Below are 16,523 nucleotides of genomic sequence, written 5' to 3' on the forward strand. Positions count from 1 at the left end.
AAATTTTAGTATAATATATTTTTGATTTTTTTTTAGATTATTAATAACATGTTTCATATTCGTTTGATCACACGAGTTATGACACCGCAAAAATAGTATCTGTATTATACTTGATGACATCGCCTACGGCCGTATATCTGTTTACAATTATATGCATAATGTGTTAATGTATAACACGCACACTTCAATATCATAAATGAGCACCTGTACTCAGTAAATTTAATAATAACAAAAAAATATACATTTTTAAAAATGTTCTTTGAAATCTAAAATATTAAAGAAAAATTACCTACACTCATATGTCTATCTTGCTCTAATAGGATTTTGAATTTTATCCGACTCCAACTCTTTTCCCATGACCACCGTATTAATATCACCGTCGGTACAGCCCTGAAGTCTTTGAGTTTCATTAAACACAACACTAATCTGTTTTCATCCACTCCATGACGTTTCCGCCTCTTTTATACTTCACCATTTCCACTTTATTTAAGAAAATTATAACATCCTTACTTGGCTCATGATCTCCATATAGAGCTCTGGCCTCTGAGCTGGTACAAAACAGTATCCTATACCCACGCTGACTTCATTCTTATAATTCCTCTACCCTTATGTCTATTCCACTATTCTCTATTTTCTAAGCAATATAATATGTCGTCACTTCTTTAATTTAATTTATTTTCTTCCTAGCTCTAAAATATTTCCGAGCTCTTTTCATCAGTCTAATTCTTGTTACCAACCTATCCCACAAGAAAATATTCACTTTTTTGCGTCTCGTCCCATTCCATCTCATATGGTTACGACCATAAGAATGCTCCGAATCCAATCATAGAATTCTCTGATAGTTCAATAGATTATCTGATTATTTTAGTTTTTTGGTCACCTGTAAGTTATAACTTAAGTAAGGAGCGATTGTAAGACTTTTGTACCTTTCACTATATTCGGCGCAGCATCCGTGAGTCGTGACCAATAATAAGACATTTTTGCGGTGTATATTTTATCAGGCCAACGAGGTAGAACATTCAAACAATACTTAAATATTATGTTTTGGTGATTGGCTTTTTCCAAAATGTCGGTTGGAAGAAGAAATGTTTGTCCTAGCTGGTTCGTTTATGATTTATCTATCTAATGCCGCGACTCGCGATTATGACGTTAGCAAAATAATATCGACCCCCGCGTTAGTCGTTTCGTCAATGATTATCCGAATATTGTATTATTCTTTACATAATCACGGATTTTTTGATATGTTTTATTACCTATAAAATATGTTAGGAGCATAATTTTTTCTTTACGTGGATTCATTTGAAATATCATATTTACATATTTTGTTGATTTTTTTTAATGGGATATTTCCATTTCTAATTGAGAAGATAATTTTTTGTAATATTTGAAATAAGTTGCTGTTTGTTAATTGTTGAGACGATAAAGTCGATTTATCTTCGGAATCGATGATATATTTATTTGTTTTAATATGCTAAAGCATAAAAACGTCGTTAACCATTTACTGAATTATTATCTATTACACAATGTATAGGTACAGTAAAAACAGTTATATCGACAATCAGTGATTATTATTTTTAATTCAGCAATAAAATTACGTAGTCACGACTGTTTAAAATTTTTCGAGTTTTTGAAATGTGCAAAATTATATTGGTAATTTGAATATAAGAAATTAAACAAGTTTCTATGTTACTTCACATTAATTTAGATGTTATAAACTATAATATGATAAATGCATAAACAATAAACCGTAAACATCCGCTCTCTAGTTATAAGTTAAAAGACAAAGTTATAAAACTACTTAATTATTTAAACATTATACCTTTATTTTCTTGTTTCAATTCTACTATATTTACCTATAACCTATAGGTTTATTATATTAAATTGTCATAAATCTTGATATTATAAATAAATTGCTGTATGTCCCGATGCCCGTATGACGTTAAATAAATAAATGAATACGCCTTGTTTGTATAATTTATTAGTTGTTACTAATCAGTAATCACTAATAATTTCGGTGTGGAACGAATATTTTTTAATGGGAACGTATTAAGTATTAACTATTATTGAGAATAGTAGGTTAGTAGTAGATAGTGACTAATACGGCTATACATGACTAATATAAGTATTTATTTAATAATACTAAACAATATTATTCAATTACTCTGCACTCCGCACTTGTAATAATCATCTCTAAAAATCATTTATAATGTATTAATGTAGTACTGTTGTACATTACCCACTGGCCACTGGATCGAATCCAGTGCAGTGGCGCAATCAACATTCTGAGGCCCTTGCCCCACGCCTCCCCCGCTAGACATATACACGCGAGTTAGGTTGACAGATTATCTCCTTTATTGAAAATTAACATTCCAAAGTTCCAAACATTATTAGACTACAGTTTCTATTTCCTTTAGATGTTTTGGTCATTTGTTTTTAACTTTAAAACCGGATCCACGCAACACCCGTGTCGTGTTGTGTTTCGCATGGGTATTCGATAAGTAGATAAGAAAACGTTACCTACAAGTTATCACGGTATCTATAATAGCTCAAATATAGGCACCAACTATTATAATAATGTATTTATGTATTCATGTATATAAGTATTAAGTTGGTATATTATAGTTTATACTGACACAGTGACACCGTATTCCGAGGAGTTAACCCGTTAGTCGTTACCGTAGTACCTAATAGTACCATTTGTACCAATATATATAGGTACCTACCGGGGATAGTTAACAATAATAAACTACATCACCGTGTGGTTAGTACTTAGTCGGTTATTAAAACTGGACATCTGGGTATTAATGACTAGTGAAATCGCTTTACCTAACATTTTTCATTTAATTTGGCGAATAACAAGATAATTCTGAACACGGGTCACAAAGTTACACAGAATACGGTAACAGTGTAATAGCACGTATTTCAAACCACTGTGGGCCGATTGCCGAGGGCGGTTTGCGTTTGGTCTTATAAATTTCAATGCGTTCGCAGGCAATTATGCATGATGCGCTTGAGCGAATGGCTTTAAAATATAGTGTACAATGTGTAATGTTTGGCAATCTTTTTTAATAATATGCTGTGAAGTGTTTTGGCAATATTATTTTAATGCGCTGTAATGCTAGTCGTTGGATTTTTCTCATATGTCTTAATTCTGTATATATAGTTTAGTTTAAAGTACCTATAGATAAAGTGATTTAATTTTTAAGTATTTAAAAATATGTATTAATATTTAATGTTCAAGGGGGTTGATATCATGATATCCCATAATAGTTCATTTCTGTTAGTATATTAATATATTATACTTGTATAGTTTTATATTATATATATGCGTATGATATAGGTTGTTCCACATTTGGTCAATATATAGACATTAATATAAAAATAAATGCTAATTATGTATGAATAACAAAATTAGCAATTTTTTGCGCAAAATTTATATTTTACAATAATATTTGAAATAGTTTCGACTATACGTTTGACTACAGATTTGCATCTCATTAATACAGTTATATTTTTTTATGACTGAATTAAATTGATCAATATGCAACAACATAAAATGAACAGCTATCCGATTTATATAATATAATTTTTTGTTTTTATGTAAATATTTATTTTTTTCATAACAGTTTTTAGTTTTAAATACGGATATTTAATGTGATTGTTTCTACTGATTACCTATGTGGTTATAAAATAATCTACCTATATTCTTTCAAAACGAATTGTAAATATTTAGTGGGTATAGGTTATATTATATCCCGTATTATATTATGATATGAATACATGATGTCTACTTGCTACTTTATATTTATTACATTATAATATTTTGTCGTTTTATTAATATAATATTATCTGCTGGTCAGCTTCTATGTTGCTGTATACTTAGTTCTAAACTAGGTACCTACCTAGTGTATTTTATTACCATAGTATTTTATATCAGGTTAGTAATTCGTATTTCATTCGATTAGGTAAGTAATAGTTATATAATAATGATACCTACTCATATTATTTGTCTATTAATGTTTAGTCATAATTAATAGTCATATTTTAATGTTTATTATCATTTATCATTATATTATCAAAAGTCAAAAACCGCGTGTACTGTATGGCGTATACACGCATATATAATAATTTCTGTTGATAATAATAATTAATAAATAATAATATAGGAGGTACCTACCACAGACTATTTATCTTATTTTTATAGTCCGTGATAGGTATAGACGTCAGACACTCAGACGTAGGTACAGTTGTTTTGTTTCATCAAATTCAAACGCAATAAGCATAAATAATAAGGATAATTAATCAATTATATAATAATATAGATTACGGAATGTACGGATTGATCTATTTATTTAGCTGGCCATAAATTTTAACTTGGGTATTCCACACATAATATTAAAGATATTATCTTTATATATTTAATTTTACTGTACGTGTGTTGTGATTGAACTCCTCCTAAACGGAAGGACCGATTTTAATGAATTTTTTTGTATGCGTTTGGTTGACGCCCCGGATTGTGTTTAGATTCACAAATCATTCCCCTAGGCCCTAGGTCCAACCAGGGGATGTGCTCAAACGGGGATTTAAAGATTTACGGTTGAAATGTTTGTTTATAAATGGTTGCCATGGGTTTTAAAACTACTATAATAATAATTATTGGTTAAATCAGTGTACTCGTTAAATGCATTTAATTTTTTTGTACGCTGTGTTTTGATATTATATGTATCGCAATTACGTAAATATTGAGCGAATATACTCACATATAAGTTACGTACATAAAACAATGCCACGTCTTCGTGGACGATTTCGTGTTCTACCGCAAATTTCCCACCTGATAATATACTGCGCAAATCAGAATTTTTATTCCAGGCAACAGAAAAGTTGAGATACATTTTGAACACCATATACCGAATATTAAATAACGAATTGAACAAAGTTTGAGTCATATAGAGTTGGTACATTTAACGGGAAATGAAGTGCACGGGATCAGCTAGTCTTATATATAAATTGTTCTGGTATTTGTTCAAGTATTTTTAGAACAAAGTATACCTACCACTGGCCACATAATTACAAAGTCGGATAAACATTTAATGAGCATAGAAAAAATTTGAATAGGTAATTGATAAAAAATATAAATAGGGTTTCCGAGGTTTAAAACAGATATCTATATCCTCATCTTCTGTATGAGAGTATCTGAAAATGCTACACAAAACACAAAAATATAAAAAAAAATGTGTGATGTCTCACACTTTAACGCTTCGTCAAGTCAAGTCGTCTGAAGTCCGAGTGAAGTGCATACAACTTTAAACTTTAACGTATTACCAACTTTTTGACTATTTATGTACTATACTACTATGTAGTATGCACCCGATTCAGTATGAAAAGGTCTTCCCATGCCTCAATAGAACCAAAAGTGACGATACCTCCCACTTTCCAGATTTCCCAGTGCTTCGTCGGTGAAGTAGATATGCACCTCTTATATATAGGTAGCATGCATAATATTAGGTTTAAATATAATTATATTTAATATTAAATTAGTATAAGACATATTATAGATACATTATACGCATTTACACATATCATAAAAATGTTGGTTCTTCATTAGTACTTGCGGTAATAGTGAACCAGCTTCTATTCAAAATACGTAATTATAAAAGTAGGATTATAGGCAGTAATGTTTTTTATCGTGAAGTGAGAACAACATTAGAATGCTGTAGACTGATGAGTACCACCGATGAAACTTTTTAATGGTTCTGGGGCTCAGCAATTTCGTCCACTTTAACTTTTCCTCCAGCATAGCCAGGGTCGGATCCAGGGGGGGGGGGCTAGGGGCCCAGCCCCCCCAGTCATATTTTTTTTATATATAAATATTATATATTAGACAACAAATAAACAAGATCAAAAATTTCTTTTCACGTTGTCGCTTTATATATTAAATAATCAATAATTTATTTATCACATTGATTACCGCCTATACCTACTATTATGACAACATTTTTAAATTAAGAATTAAGTATAATATTTTATTATAATTGTATTTGTGTTCTAAAAATATTGTCCCCCCTCCCAGAACCTTTGCTCTGGATCCGTGCCTAAGCACAGCAATGGCTGAGAGCTTCATGAGGCCATTCCATTGCCTGGAAATACTGACAAATATGTTACTCATACTGCCAATAAAAACACATGAGCATCGTTTGCACAACCAATTGAACCTTAAAGCATCGTTAAATGTGGACATTTCCTTACGCCACCAAGAGGATAGTGTGGTAAATTAATAATTTCTCGTTGCGCAATATTATTTTGTCAGAGAGCAATTTTTTCTGTTAGCTATAATGTAGAATGTGTTAGACGTTTTTCTTGACAAAATTCGTTCGCCAGCATTACGGATTTCCCTATTGGCACTCGTTTCATTTTCTATGATATATGACAACGAAATATTTTGACCTCTCGTGTATATAGCGGCCAATACTGGATTTTCTTTTTGGCATTTTATAACATCGAAATAATAGGCAGATCAACAGTTATAAAAATAGCATTTGAAAATAAATGTAAGTTAAAATAGAAAACTGGTATGTATAATACTACAAAGTACTTGTTACCACTGTCAATTATAGGTTAATATGATAAATTAACGTAGAAACTTATTGACTTCGAACAAAACTATTTGCAAATGCATGAAACTGACTTTAAATCACAAAAATAAAAATATAAAAAAATTCATTTACAGCTTTTGAGCTTTATTTATTAACAAAAATATAGATAAGCCACTCACAACTCGTAATACCACATATCTTTTTATATTTTTTGGGGGTTGTCTAGGATGTTACTTATGAGACGAAAGTTGAGTAATAACTAATAAGTGGATTGGAATTGAAATGGTGAGCTAGTTGGTTATAGAAGTGTTTGTAGTGAAGTTGAGCTAGTTCATTGATCGCGTTTACCACTGAGTGTCAGTGAATATTTTTAAATTGGAGTGGAGCCTTTGGAGGGAATCATTGGAGACGTAATGACTAGAACGGAGCTTTTGAGTTGATGTGACATGCGAAGAACTTTAGACTAAAATATATGAATACAGATAGTATTGGAGATTTTAGCTGCAACCCATGTCCAAATGGGTTTTAGCAGTAATTTGTATAATAATAGTTCGGTATAGATACCTGAGAAATTTTATATTTTTAAAAGTACCTAAGTACAGCAATAGAACGAAGAGATGGAGTTTATTATTGAGTGAAAGTACTTTGATTTGTATGTGAGGTAACCAAGTAAGTTGACGGTCTATTATGTAGATGCAATCATGCCAAGGTATCTTACGACTTGGCCATTTGGCCATCAAGCATCAAATATAAGGATTGGTTTTTGAGATATGGGAAAGAGTGTAGCTACAACATATGCTGTCACCCCTGTGAGAATAAGTGTTTTCTTACAAAGGGACACTGTATAACACTATTAAGCATACAATAGGGTTATTGCCTACAATAGGGTCTCGTTAATCCATACGGGATTGGGGAAAGGGGTCCTTCGGATTAACTACGACCTTATCAACATCTATTTTCTTACAATTTAAACTTTAAATGAAATAGTTTTTAATTGAAATATAAATTATTACAATACAACGAATACAATTATTAAAATTACTGAGTGGATCTACGGGAAAATATGCCTCTAAATATAGTGGTGTTAATTCTCAAAAAATAAATAAATACAAGAATAGTACGTGTCATTTACGATTTACCGCGTATTTTGGATTAGCTTGTGTACCTACTACCTAGTACCTACACTACTGCAGTGGCGCATATAGATTGAGAGGAGCTTAGTTCTCTCAAAATCCCTCAAAAAATAATAACATAATAAACCTACATTATAATTTTAAAAAAAAATGTATAGCTCCCCCCCCTAAATATTTTTCTTATTTGCGCCACTGACCAACTGTATAGCTGTGTTCTTCGAGACCCTATTGTATTATCTTTACTTATATACCTTACGACCTACCTACCTAGCAGGTAATTAAAAATTTTAAAATAATATTTAAAATTAGTAGGTACGTTACAAGTTTGTAGTAAATAATATGAACTCGTACTCATCTCATAAAAATATTAAAATCGAAAACAATGATAGCAAAAACACAAAAATAACTAATAAGTGACAACTGAGTAACTGACCATCATGGACAAATGCCAATACTAGATTGTAATAACTAAGGTAGTAAGGTTCAATGTACAAGACCGTAGTGTATAATATAGATTATAATGTATGATATAGCCAATAATTTATTAATACACATACAAGTTACATACAATTTATTATAAAATAATTAATATATAATTTAGTATTAATATGTATAGACTGTAGGTAAGTACGTTGTACGTAGATTAGTATTGATAGAATCAATATTATATATAGTCTGTCCTTGGAAAATTTTGAAACAAGTAATAATATTATTACAATTTACAACTCATTTTAACCGCTTCACCTGCTGCTGTCTGCACAGCCTTCTCCGCTTGCCCAATGCCCAACGGCCAACACTAGAGTAGGTACCTCTACTCTAAATAGTATTACACTATTACAGTTGACACTTGCGATACTCAATGATTGCGTTTCGACGTTTCATTCCGTGTACACTGTACACACGAATGCACGAGATGGCCAATGAGTAATTCAGTAGGCAATAGCATTCAGTGTTCAGCTAACGGTGTCCCCCGTATTGACTATTGACACAAACACAACGCGCGTTGCGACCGCTCCTCCTTTGTGCGCGGTGCGCGTCAAGTGCAAATCAGCTGTTCGGTGAAATCGAAATCGTCGGCGTTCAGCGCCTTCAAATCAAAACACAACAGCCAAACAACAGACTGTACTACGGACAATAGTGTAATCAGCGTGTCGCACTGTCGCGTGAGCGTGATAAACTATAAAGACATCGTCCGATCGTTGCTTTATATTATTTTTAACTGTCATGCCTATGCGTATTATTATTGATATTTAATGAGTATTCGTAGTTCTCTATTGCCTGTGCACGACTCGTCAGTTATAGTCACGACTCGCGGATACGTGGATTACAATATCGATCAATACATTGTTAAGTGTGTACCATTGTTCAGCTGATCGCATAGCAATACATATTATGGTTCTGGATAAATCATTCTGTGCTTAATATAATTTTGTGTGTTTTTTTTTTATGATTTTAGTGATTGCCGTTTATAAAGCCTGCCAGGAAAAAGGATGAATTATTTAGGGAAGTTCATCAGTAATTTTCGGCATGTGTATAATGAGATCAATCCGGCCACCTTAACCGGAGCCATCGATATTGTCGTTGTGGAACAGCCGGACGGCACATTTACGTGTTCGCCGTTTCATGTACGCTTTGGTAAGATCGGTGTGCTACGGAGCAGAGAGAAAATAGTAAGTGACACTTTCTTTATCAGTATAAATGGGTATACAAATATACAATATAAATTATTTAACAATTAAAAAGGTTGGTACCTAAGTTCTTTATTTTTTGAAATAACTCCTCCCAATTATAGGAAAGTTACACAAACGATGGGTAGGTAAAGTTTAAAATACTGGAAGTTTTATCAAATTTTAGTAATTCAAAAATTTAAAGAACCTACAGTATTATTATGTATGTGTTCTTTTATACTATACTATACTATACTTGGTATATTAAGATATGTTCTTAACTTTATCATAACTTAGACACCAAATCTAGTTTAAAGTTTTTTTTATTTAAAATTATATGATCAATTGGGTATTAAATTAAAACTTTAAAATGATCCTCAAAAAATCTTTGATTAAAACCAATTTTAAAATAAATTAAATATGATAAATGATATTGAAAAATAGTTTTATTATTGCATCAGGATATATTTTGTATACGGTGTTATTTCCCTCAACGATTTATATTTTATATCTATAGACTATAAATTTTGTAGTTTGTTCCAAAAAAACTGTCCACTATTTGGAGGTGTCCGTTAAGGAAAGTTTTACTGCGATGCCTTTACCCTGTTAATTGCTTTTATTTTTTATATTACGTCTGTTTGGTAAGAAGCACAACATGTTGAAAACCATTGTTTAGTATAGCATGTGTTTCCGCTGTTATCTCAAATTATTTGACGATGGTTTAACTAAAATGTTATTACTTATTTACTTATATTATGTTCTTTTTTTTTTAACTTTAAATGATATATTTTTATCTATTATTTTTAACCTTTTTAAAAGATTATATATATTGTATATTTATATATTTTCCATCATTAAAAAAAAAAAACATATTGATAATTAATAATTATAGATATTGTGGATAGATTATGATTTATTTATGTATTTATAGCTTTCAATGGCTGACCTTTAAAAAAAATCATGACCCTCATTAGTTTTTATATTATTGATAATATTGTAGTCTTTGTTACCTAAAGTGTGTAATTCAAGTTAATACCACAGCTAATACCTACTTATTTGTCTCTTGAAAATATATTAATTTAATTATAAAATAATATTGGTATATTAATTATTTTAAAAAAGCAGTTAAGTGGGTGTCGCTCTGCTGTACAGTAAGTTACAAGTGAGTCCTCTGTAATGGATGGTGTTAAATTTGAATTCAATGGTGTAAAATGTATTAAGATGCCTGTCAGCTTATTATAATACTAATTACCTTTATTAAATTATATTATTGTGATTATAGTAACTTATTTTACTATTATACATTAGTACAAGTGTACAGCAGTAGGTTAAATACACTTTTGCAAAAAAAATTACATTTAAAAATGTCATTGTGTGTGTAAAGTATAATAATATATTATTCTAAAGTTTCAAATACCCACAAAAAGTATTTTTGAATTATAATAACTAAAATTGTTATTCTTGGTTTTAATATGTAATTTCGCCCAAATTTGTACTTAAAATGTCTGTAAAAAAAATTGTGTATAAATTACTTATATTTTTTGATTATAGTATAAACTATTTATATAAACCTTATTTTAAATTTTCAATTCTTAGCTATAAAAAATTTTGTAATTTTTTAACTACCATAAATTTAAACATTTTCAAGATTTTGATAAATTTGAACTTTAAATACTTATTAAAAAAATTGTGCCTATGAATCTTTAACATTTTAAAACAAATCTTATATTACACCTTTTTGACACAATGAATAAAATTTCATTGAAATTTATAAAATAAAAAACCAAAAAAAAATTAATGTCTTTAAATAACTCAAAATATTTTAAAAATTGTATTATGTATAGAAATTAATAAAATAAACATTTTATGAAAATTAAGTAACCAGGTTAATAATTTTTGGATAACGACAAAATAAGAATATCGTTTAGTGAGAATTTGTTAATTTACAGGTGAATCCAATGTCCAACTTTAAATGATCGTAAAAAATTAATTTGACTTTCCCGTAAACTTTTTTTTTTGCAAAATTTAGTATGAAAAGAACATTTGAAAATTTCAATCTTGGATATATGTATAGAAAAAATTTTGGAAAACATGTTATGAATTCCTAACTCGAAATAATTTGCCAGGTTTTTGATTTTGATGAATTTTGTCAAAATTTTAACATTTGACGCTCACAAAAAATATTGTGGATTTACGCTCAACTTTTTTTTTAATTTCCACTAACAACTTGTGACCTATATTCATTGGCGCAACTAAGGGGAGGGGGTGCTTTGGGTCCTTAGCACCCCCTAAAAAATTGTTGGGTGTTAGGTCTCATTGAGTTGCAAAAAAACCTGGAGCTTAAGCACCCCCAGGTCAAATGTCTAGTTGTGCCAATACCCATATTATCTAAAATATTATAGAATTTCAAAGGAGTATACCACTGGGGAGTATATAACACAAAATTTAATTTCTTTCCATTTAATTAATGTTGATGTTTAGGAAAAACTGTTTTATTTTAATAATAATTATGATGTTGAAAATTTAAAATACCTTTTGATGTTTTTACAAGCTTATCTTATACATGTCAAAGTTACTCACAACACCATTTAACAAACTTTAACTTTCAAAACTATAGATTCTTTGTGGTACAAATAGATGTATTGGTTTTACTATGATATGGTTTTTATTTTTATTTTGTTTCTTCATTTTCTACTTCTTCTAGTAAAAAAAAATGCTTCAATCATCTACTTTGATAGGTTTTTTGTAAAAAATTGGATCTAGTTTGTACTTTTTAAAATAATTAAAAACAAAAAAAAATACAAACATTAGTTAAAATTGTAATATTTTGTTTGGTAACCTGCATGATTACCAAAAAGATAGACCGTCTAAAATCTGAATTGTTTTTTGATTACGATGATAGTTTAAATTATTAAACTCAAATTTAACACATCCATTACACTGACCCAATTAATAACGATGTACACTCGACCCTACCTACTATACAGTAGAGTGGTTACTAGCCCACTTTTTAAAAATATTTTCACCTCAATGTTTATTTAACTATTAGGTTGAAATTGAAATTAATGGAGAACCTGTTCAACTTCATATGAAACTTGGAGAGTCTGGTGAAGCATTTTTTGTAGAAGAAATATCAGAAGAAGATGATATTGAAACAATACCACCTCATTTAGCATGCTCACCAATACCTGACGATGAAGAGTAAGAACTATATAAATATTAATAAAAATATTGATATCTTTTTGAATATTATAATTTAAAAAACTGATTTGTCAATTTGATTTTATAGTCGAAAAACTATAGAATATGCTATTAACTTGGAACAAGTTGTTCCTAAGACATTTTGTGCGGAAACTGTAGATGGTGCAACTCAAGATTTTCAACCATTAAAATTTAGACCAATTGAAGACTCTCCACCTCGCCCACAAATGCGTAAACGTCGGCGTAAAAAATCTGTGATCAAAAGAAAAGTTAAGGATGAAACCAAGAAACTTGGGAACACATTTGGATCTTGTGATCTTCCTGCTCCTACTTATTTAATTGATAATGATGACCGTTCCCAAGAACAATATTTGGATAATGATTTACATTTCTTTAGTGATACAGATGCATCCCCAAGTTCAAAGTAAGAACGTTATTTCAGAAATATTCTAAGTTATTTCTTCTTAATTGTAAAAATATTATTTTTAGTTTCAGTGAGGTGAAATATAGTTGTGCTGCTGTTCAGTCTGATACTGAATATGAACTTCAACAAAGAGCCAGAGATTCAGCTGTTGAAAGTCTTATTGGTATATCTGCTATTAATAAAAAAGATTTGAATAATGGCTCTAGTGATCATCAATTTTGGCGTTGGGGAGAATTACCTACACCACCTGCACGTCGCAATAGTTTGGATTCTAATGATTCAAAATTAAATTTGCAAGAAGCTTCCAAAAAACAAGAAGCTGCTAATCAGAGGTCAATGTTGGCGAATATGTTGGGTTTTATGAAAAAAACTAAACACATTCGTCATAACTCTTCAGAGAATGGAGGAATATATTTAGCTGATTTGTGTACAGATCAATTAGATCCTAAGGTATTGGAATTGTATTTGTACAACCAAACTCCACCAAGACAGGACGAAGTTAAAGTCAGTGATGAAGTAGATGATGATGATGTAGAATCTGGAAGAGGTGCTTCATTATCCCATTCACCTACAAGCATGGATAGAGAAGGACCAAAGTCAATTGATAGTGATTTTGATGAAAAGTTCCACCAAAAGTAAGTGAATTATTTAAATTTAAGTAATATGGATTTTAACAGAACATAATTTTACAGTTCACCATGTGAAGTATCAGTTTCCTTATGCGGAGAGTTAGATTCTTTAAATGGTAATGATATTATTGAAGAGAAATTTTCCAAACATCAGATTTCTTATGAAGAATTCACTTGTGATTTCAATAATCTTGTGAAGAATCCTAATTTAGTGGTGCGCGTAAATAAAAAGTTTTATAGTTGCCAGACTGCTTTGCCTCATTTGATCTCAATAGCTGCATATCAGAAATTGTTACCTCAGGTGCTTATAGCTTTGTGATTGAACACAACATTATTTAAATGAAAATTATAAATAATAATAATAATAATATATGATATTGACCATTTATAGAATGAATACTCTGAAGCTAAAGTACAAGCAGAAAACACTAAAGGTCTAAATCGAGGTTATACATCTTGGTTCAATTGGAGTCGTGCCAGTAAAGATACAAAATCAATTGCTCCAATAGGTAAATACTTGAAACATAATTAAATATGTTTAATATTTTTAAAATTCAAGTGTCAAATTAAATTCAAGATTAATCTTGTGTTAATGTTTCATTATAATTATACATATATATATAGCCAATATTACATATAAGATTTTTATATGGGCATAAACCAGGTTTGGAAATCGGTTTATAACTAGTCAGGTTTCATTTTCAACATTTTAATTGTGGCTGAAACAAAAATCTTGGATATAAATCAGTTAAACACAAAATCAAAACTGCATTTAAAAAAACCTTTTTAAAACTGAAATCATTAAAATTGATATTGGTTTTAACCAGCGTTACACTAAAGTTGTTAGACACTGGATTTTGATCATTGGAGTGTAAGACCGGACCGGGTTTAAGCCCCAGTGTTTTTTGAATTAAAATTTAAAAATAATAATGTTAAATTTTTCACAAATATCTTGTTTTTATATACATTTTACAGAAGGAAATATTAACATTTTAAAAAATGATTCCAATAATTTGTCAGAGCAACTTATCGATAGTAATGATATAAATGAATGTCTTAAATCTGAAATTGATGGTAAAATAGACAATGAATTGGAACCATCGAACAATATTAACTATATGTGAGTTTATATTTTAAAATGTTATGTTTTAATTTTAATTTTTATGTATATTTGTATATAGTCAAAGACAGCGGTGCTATAGTTCTACTGATTCTGAACTTGAGTTGGAAACAACCAAACTGTCATTGAAGTCAAAAGATAAAAATGATATATGCAGAAAAACTTTGAGATTAACTTCTGAACAAATTGTAAGTATTTATGAAAAAGTGTCAAAACTTATGATTAACTAACTATACTGACAAAGACAATGAATTCAAATATTACTTGCTAATTAATAGATTTTATGTTCCAGGCAAAATTAAATTTAAGGGAAGGTTCTAACGAAATTGTTTTTAGTGTAACAACAGCTTATCAAGGTACCAGTCATTGCAAATGTTTCTTATTCAAATGGCGGTATGATGATAAAATTGTTATATCTGACATTGATGGAACCATTACTAAGTATGTGTTCGTATTTTATTTTATTTTCATCTATAAAGAAATAACATAATTTTTTAATTGTATTAGATCTGATGTGTTGGGCCATATACTTCCAATAGTTGGTAAAGATTGGGCTCAAAGTGGTGTCGCAAAATTGTTTACCAAGATAAAAGATAATGGCTATAAATTATTATATTTGTCAGCCAGAGCTATTGGCCAATCAAGAGTTACTAGGGATTATTTAAAAAGTATCAAACAGGAAGATTTATCATTACCAGAAGGACCTGTTCTATTAAATCCAACTAGCTTACTGAATGCATTTCACCGTGAAGTCATAGAAAAAAAACCAGAAGAATTCAAAATCTCTTGTCTTAAAGATATTCAAGCTTTATTTCCAACTGAAAATAAACCGTTTTATGCTGGTTATGGAAATAAAATTAATGTCTGTCTTACCTAATTTTTATTAAAAATATAAAATATTAATCTCCATATTTATTTAGGATGTTTGGTCTTATCAAGCTATCGGTATACCTATATCAAGAATATTCACGATAAATCACAGGGGAGAATTAAAACACGAATTAACTCAGACGTTCCAATCTTCGTATGTATAATTTTACCGTTTTATTTTTAGCTTTAAATACTTGTTTCCGTTTTTCTATTTATGTGTCTACAATTCTTGTTCAGTTATACTGGGCAGAGTTGTATTGTTAATGATCTTTTTCCGGTTTTGGCGTGCGGCGATGGCGTTACAAGCCGTATTGAAGACGATTGTAACGTCATCAGTAGCAGTAGGGATACCATTAGTACCACTTCTTTTGAATGTGAAACATTTGGTAAGGGTCCGTCATTATATTTGGGGTATGCATGAGATGCTAACTATTATGCTATCAGTTGTCATTTTACTAAAACTTTTTATGTTGCCAAATGAGTGTCTTAATTATATAGTAGTATAGTAATGAAAAAAACTAAATTTAACTAAATTGTTCAGTCATCTTTAAAATCTACTAGTCTCAGTGTGAGAATATTTTGGGACTTTGTAGAAGTGTTCTACAATTCTCACAATTCAAATTTTAAATACGTCAATACCATTGGCTAGTGCTATAGATAGCAATTTAATAGGGAGTGGGGGGGAGTTTGAACCCTTTGAAATTATTTTATTTAGGTCAATAATAAAAAATAGAATAGAACCTTCATCCTCAGATAAGTTTTTCAATTTCTGCTTATGATTAACATTCATATTATATTTGTTGGTTTCAAAATTTAAATATATAATTGTTGTATTTGTCTGGTTGTCTTATTAAAATAATTAAATCTACTAAAAATAAGGTAAATT

General features: G+C 29.9%; 1 protein-coding gene across 7 annotated transcripts in view; it reads left to right on the forward strand.

The window, feature by feature from the left end:
• Positions 1-16,523, forward strand: part of LOC132950067 (phosphatidate phosphatase LPIN3) — a 30,676-nt gene that overhangs the window by 13,473 nt on the left and 680 nt on the right. For 3 of the 7 annotated variants that reach the window (XM_061021274.1, XM_061021276.1, XM_061021277.1), the window contains 12 exons: positions 9,183-9,396; positions 12,443-12,594; positions 12,683-13,018; positions 13,084-13,653; positions 13,711-13,948; positions 14,039-14,156; positions 14,623-14,767; positions 14,829-14,955; positions 15,060-15,208; positions 15,275-15,629; positions 15,688-15,791; positions 15,875-16,023. In XM_061021274.1, the coding sequence (XP_060877257.1) occupies positions 9,217-9,396; positions 12,443-12,594; positions 12,683-13,018; positions 13,084-13,653; positions 13,711-13,948; positions 14,039-14,156; positions 14,623-14,767; positions 14,829-14,955; positions 15,060-15,208; positions 15,275-15,629; positions 15,688-15,791; positions 15,875-16,023 (2,623 nt within the window). In that variant the 5' untranslated portion in view covers positions 9,183-9,216. Of the gene's footprint in view, positions 1-8,505; positions 9,078-9,182; positions 9,397-12,442; positions 12,595-12,682; positions 13,019-13,083; positions 13,654-13,710; positions 13,949-14,038; positions 14,157-14,622; positions 14,768-14,828; positions 14,956-15,059; positions 15,209-15,274; positions 15,630-15,687; positions 15,792-15,874; positions 16,024-16,523 lie in introns of those variants that run through there. The other 4 variants (XM_061021275.1, XM_061021280.1, XM_061021278.1 and 1 more) reach the window with 4 other exon arrangements.

The sequence above is a fragment of the Metopolophium dirhodum genome, chromosome 8 (assembly GCF_019925205.1).
Source record: "Metopolophium dirhodum isolate CAU chromosome 8, ASM1992520v1, whole genome shotgun sequence".
NCBI classification, from domain to species: Eukaryota; Metazoa; Arthropoda; class Insecta; order Hemiptera; family Aphididae; genus Metopolophium; species Metopolophium dirhodum.